At 37.3% G+C, this 6,236-nt stretch overlaps 1 protein-coding gene across 1 annotated transcript in view; it reads left to right on the forward strand.

Annotated features, from left to right (window-relative positions):
• Positions 1-2,327, forward strand: part of GBP7 (guanylate binding protein 7) — a 45,170-nt gene extending 42,843 nt beyond the window's left edge. The window contains exons 10-11 of the mRNA XM_011956054.1: positions 635-828; positions 1,681-2,327. Coding sequence (XP_011811444.1) covers positions 635-828; positions 1,681-1,899 — 413 coding nt within the window. The 3' untranslated portion in view covers positions 1,900-2,327. The remainder of the gene's footprint in view (positions 1-634; positions 829-1,680) is intronic.
• Positions 2,328-6,236: the final 3,909 nt, after the last annotated feature.

Genomic DNA, 6,236 nt, shown 5'->3' on the forward strand with positions numbered 1-6,236 from the left:
GGCTGCTGGAAAGTGCTTTGGTTTGGAATCTGATGTTGCACTTTAAGTGGATGCAGTTAGGCAGGGACCATGAGAGAGGCTAGCAGACTTGGAGATGCTCAGATCATATTGGACCCATTCCACAGGCAAGATAGCCCATTTCTATCCAGGACCAATAGTTGGCAAAAGCCAAAGCCACATATTTGGGCATGGCAAGCCTTGGGGGATGGGAGTTCCTGGTTGTGCTCCACTGCAGCCATTCCTGTGCCAAATATCTAGGCTCCACATGGGCCAGAGTCCTGTCCCTACCAATGCTCCAAGCAGCTGTCTTTGCCAGCTCAAACATCTATGGGAGTTGTGGGGTCTCTTAAAGCTAGGATTCTAGAGGTCCCTGGTGAGAGTGGGCCACTTCACACCAATTTACCTCACCTGTGCAAGGTTCCCAGCTTCCTCTCCCTTCAGCCTTGGGTCTGCATCCTTCCTTCATCCACTCTCAATGCCTTCCTTCTGAAGTCCTGCTTGGAGTTTGTCAGTCTTCTCTATGGTCTGTTCTCTCAATGGGAGAAGCTCTTCCTGACTCCATCTACTTAGCCATCATGGTTCTTCTTCCACCTGACTGTTATTTTCTTCCCTCTGTAAAACCTCTGTGGAACAGCTAAGCAGGCTAAGAAGGAGGCAGCTGAGAAGGAACAGGAGCTGCTAAGACAAAAACAGAAGGAACAGCAGCAAATGATGGAGGCTCAAGAGAGAAGCTTCCAGGAAAACATAGCCCAACTTAAGAAGAAGATGGAGAGGGAAAGGGAAAACTATATGGAAGAGCTGAGAAAGATGCTGAGTCATAAGCTGAAGGTGAGTCTGGATGAAGCTTGGCAGTGCTTGAGGCACAATGCCAGTTCCTCAGTTAGGGAAGGGCCAAAATTTTAAGCTCAGTCAAGATTCCAGAAGGAAACACAAAAGGTATATATTTCGCTTAAATTTCAAATACATGTGAATTCTACTGAAGTCTGTAAGTTTACAAGACTCCAGCACTTTCTGTCATGTTAGACTTTGGAGAGTACACATGATGTCCCCCAGGGTGCTGGGCTGCTGTTTGTGGTGATTATAGGATGGTCTCACTGTGCCCCAATTAATTAGGACCTTAGTCTACCAGCCCTCAGGATTCTTGGCACAACCATCAAAAGGACTCAAAATAGATCCATCTGGATGAAAGTATCAGATTTGGCTTAATATGAAATTATACTGAATGATCTCAAATTGCTCCATTTGTTTCTGTATCTGCCTGACTCATCCTATACAACTAGAGTAAAATATATTCCTTGTCCCAACCTGGAACTTGACAACCTGTGTTTTATACAGGGTCAGCAGTCCCCATTATTTGCTAGATGAGCATGGCCTTGCTACATTGGTGAAAAGGGGAATCAATTAGAATTAAACCTGCATTCCCTCTTGAAGGGCATTCATTGTGCTGGAACAAAATTCCTCCCTACCTCCAGTGAGATGGTGCTGAGGAAATGTCACAAAGGTGTAAATCATAGATACTCCCACTATTCAGGTCCAGTCATCTGGAAATGTCAGACAAACCCATCAAAGAGTTTCTAAGATGTTAGAGAAATGGACATGTGTTTAATGAAATTGTTAAATATAAAACTCTGACTCTTAAAAATTGGGAATTTTCCAAAGTAGGCTCTTTTACTTTTATAGGTCCTAGAAGAACCACTTACCGAAGGATTCAAAGAGATATTTGAGTCGTTAAATGAAGAGATTAATCGACTGAAAGAAGAGATTGAAGCAGCCGAAAATGAAGAGCCTTCAGTGTTTTCACAGATTCTTGATGTGGCTGGCAATATGTTTATTGCAGTGCTACCTGGGGCTGCTAAGTTAGTTGATTTAGGGATGAAAATTCTTAGCTCATTTATGTAATAGGCTGAGAAATCCTGGTAAGAAAATTTTGAAATGAGGTTTCTTTTGTTAAAATGGTGTAACACTGTTGCTTATTTTAAAAGTATATGTGTTATTGCAGTTTCATTTAAGAAAAGTTTAAAATTAAAAAGCAAATTTCAAAGAATATTATGGCCTGAAGTTCATAAAAACAAACTTAATTTTGACTGAAGTAATAATTAATAGAAATGGGGAACAAGTTAGAAGATAAAATTTTCCTAGAAAAGATTTAAGTAAAGCAAAAAGACAAATGGTAAGATGAAGAAATTATTTTCAATTAATGTTATAGTCACAGAGATAATTTAAGTTATAATTAGCTCTTGTAAATCAGTGAGAAGAGAGTAACACCACATATTTTAAACAGGCAAAAATATAAAAATGTTTAATTTTACTGACAATAAAAGTTGTGCAAAGAAAAACTATGAGGTTCTTGCTTTAATTTATCATGGGAATGAAAGAACAGTTTGACAGGGCACTGAGCTAGCAAGGGTTTGAGGATATTGTCAGTGTCTCATATTTGCTAGTAAGAGTGTGAACTGTTGGAATCATATATGAAATATTTAAGTGCACATACCTTTGATCTAGCATTTCCACATTTAGAAGTCTATCATATAGATTGATTTACTCAAATCAAAAATTTTATATATAATAGTATTTATGTTGTGGCATTGTTGTAATGCCAAAGGACTGAAAAAAATGTTAAAGTCCCTCTTTCAGGTACCAATAAGGGAAATCTTGGGAAATACTTGTAAAGGGATACTCTACAGCCACTAAAATGAAGAGAGAAGCTCTATTTGAACTAATATGAGGAGTCTCCAAGATGTATCATAAGTTAAAAAAAAAAAAAGATGCAGGAAACATATATAATTACTACCACTGAATTTAGAAGCTAACAAATGTGTGCATATATTATTATCTCCTTCTGGAAAAACAGAAAATAATCTAGTATACATGGTCACAGCAGGGATGAACCTGAATGTTTGAGTTGAGAAATGAGAAGATAACTCATTTCACATCACATATTCTTCTGTGCCTTTATATTTTTTACAAAAGTTGATTGCATTAATGTTATATTTATTGTCTTTGTTGAGTGCTTTAGGTTAACAAATACAGATTTCATTAAGTTCTTACTATAACCTTGAAGGACAAATGTTATCTTCAGTTTATGGATAATAAAAGGAAGATAGGAAGATTAATCTATTTGCCCAAGATCATCCGTTAGGTTGCCGAGTTATGACCTCAATTTGTATTTCATAACTCCAAATCCACTACATAGACTCTCTTATCAAGGACTGGAATAATCACTCTTAAACTGGGTTGTCAGACATATCAAAAGCGAAACAAAGATAATATTGTCAAGATGAACACAAATATAATATACTTAGTTGAAAAAATGATATATTAAAGGATTTTATACTACTTATAAAGTCGTCTTTTCTTGCATTCCATATAGGGAGCTCCATTTAGTTATAAAGAATTGCTGCCGCAGCATGGATTTGATCTTTGATCTAATTTTTTCAAGATTTTGGGAGGCCAAGTAGTGATTGCAAATTCTTATGAAAATCTCTTGTTCTTTCCTCTTCCAAGGCATCATGAAGTGAGAAAAACTCCTCTGATTTGTGCACTCCAGAAGTCTCTCACTCTTTTGGTAATATGGTTTTGTCCCTCTCTCTTGAGGCTTTCTATACATTTGTCCTCTTCATGCAGGAAGCATTAACCAGGGTAACCTCAGCACCATTGTAAATTACATTCTATTGTAGCACCTCTACCAACACCGCGAGCACATAGCCTCCACCTCCATCCAGCCTCTCAGGGAGCCGAAAATACTTTTTATATGCTAATCCACCAAAAAAAATCATACTTTGTGCTCTTCTGTGCCTTTAATATTTTATATGAATGTATTAAGGATATGTATTCAAACATGGATAAAAACAATTATTAAAATTAAAAAGAAAATAATGATTGGATGGGGGAGTTCCCGTGATAGGAAGAAGTGATTAATACCACTAGAAATAGCATAAGTCAGCTCAACAGGAAAAGCCGTCTCATCAGAACAAGGAACTAAAAAGGGCACAAGACATGCATCCTGATTTCGTTTTTATTATGACTTTTCAATAAATATTTCAAAGTTTATTCCAAAGTATATTTTCACATACAATGTCCCCTGGGATGTTTCTTGGAATGGTCTCTAAATGCCGTCCCACATTTTATAAAGACGGTGAAGTAGAAGGAAATTTTTTTTTCAACTCAACATTTTAGGAATTTGTTTTGGCTTTCTAGTTCTCAGTACTTGGATGAACTCAAATAAACTCCCTATAAGTCCATAAGCTGGGCATATTCTTTTGACTGAGGGCCTTTGCAAAAGGGGCAAAGATTTCTTAAAACCCTGCTTCCTCACCCTATATCTGTTATTTCTCAGCCCCTGCTCATCCTTAAAGTGTCCTACTTCCTAACTTTCCGAGGATGGATGAGATGCCCTTCTTGGTTTTGCCATGGCACCATCTTGTCACTCCTACCATTGAAGATGTTATATCATTGTAACATTGAAAATGCCTATTTGCCCTTGTCTACTACCTTTGATCTCAGATGCTAGGTCTTCTTCATCAACTTATCTTTATTTCCAAGCAGAAAACCCACCACATAAGCTCAGGTGTGAGCTAAGTACATAAGCTAACCTCTAATATGGCCCCAATTTACCATATCCTCACTGTATTCCCAATTTCTAGAGCTCTCAAAATAAAGGACACAATTTTAGAAACTAGTGCAGAACGGAGTCACTGAATTAGAAAGAACATGCACACTTGTCTGAATTTACTCTGTCCTCTCTGAGGAACTGGACAGCACATGGTTCCTGTTTCCTCAAACTTCTCACCTACAATAATCACCCCGGAATGAAGTCACTGCCTTTGGCTCACAGGGCAATTACAATGTTCAGCATAGTGAAGGAAGGGCCAGAAACTTAGGGAAAAAAGGGCTCCTCTAGCTAATAAACAAGTATTCATCTTTATTTACCTTAAACTATACATAATTCACAAAGATTCAGTTGTTCCTAGAGCTATTTTATGGTTCCCTGACATAAACAATAGATTTTATTGTTGAGAAGAGAAAAAGCAGCTGATTTCCTAGAATTACTTCTATTTTGAAATAACCCTGCTCTACTTTCACTTTCAATGTCACCAATATTCACACACACACACACACACACACACACACACGATCCTACTCTCTTCTCTCATTATTTTTTTTTCTCTTTCTTTTAGAGACAGCGTGGAACAGAGATATAATGTGATATTAATTAAATTGATTTTTCAAGTTAGAATCTCACGTAATGACTTGCTAGTTTGAAGTTGCTCAATGGCTTTAGTTAAACATTACTTAATCTCTTTCTCTTTTTCCTCCTTGGACAAAGGGAATAACAAACACCCCATATTTTGAAGCAGAATTGTGTTGTTTAAATAATATATGTAAATAATCTGGCCTAGAAAGAAATTGATAAATAAGAAACGTTATTGTTGTTCACTCAGCAAACACAGAGGTATTTTAGTGAAGTGGTTGATAGTATGGGTTTTAGAGGAAGATTTGGGTTCAAATCTTACTTGGTAGCTCTGTAATATTAACAAGTTGTTAAATTTCTTGGTAACATTGTCGTGAAATTATTCTAGAATGCAAGGGGGAATGAGTGCCGTGGTTCAAACCTGTAATCCCAGCACTTTGGGAGGGCAAGGCAGGACAATCACTTGAGACCAGGAGTTGGAGATCAGCCTTACAACATAGTGAGACTTCATATCTACCCCCCCCCACACACACACGCACACACATACACAAGCTGGTGTGATGTCTCATTGGTAGTCCCACCTATCAAGAAGGCTGAGGCAAAAGGATAACTTAAGCCCAGAAGTTTGAGATTAGAGTGAACTATGATTATGTCATTGCACTCCAGCTTGGACAACACAGAAAGAACTTGTCTCTAAAAAATAAACAAATACAAAATAAGAATAAAATGGTCTGATTTATATAAAGAAGTTATCACTGTGTCTGTATCAAGTGTGCAATAAATGAGAGTTACCTTCATCATTATTTATTATTTATTAAACGTTAAGTGTCAGGACCTGGGTTAGGTGCTGATAATTCAAAAGTATGTAAGACATGGATATTCCCTCAGGGCACTTAACAGTGCTCAAGCTAATATTCAAGGTAACTGGACCGAAGAAAATATTATATGAGGCTTTCTCATCCACATGCTTCTCAAACTGGCCCACAAACATGAGATAAATAGCACTATCTTAAATGACCCAATGAAGGGGTTTTTAAAACTTAAT

Source organism: Colobus angolensis, unplaced genomic scaffold, assembly GCF_000951035.1.
Source record: "Colobus angolensis palliatus isolate OR3802 unplaced genomic scaffold, Cang.pa_1.0 Scaffold41, whole genome shotgun sequence".
NCBI lineage: Eukaryota > Metazoa > Chordata > Mammalia > Primates > Cercopithecidae > Colobus > Colobus angolensis.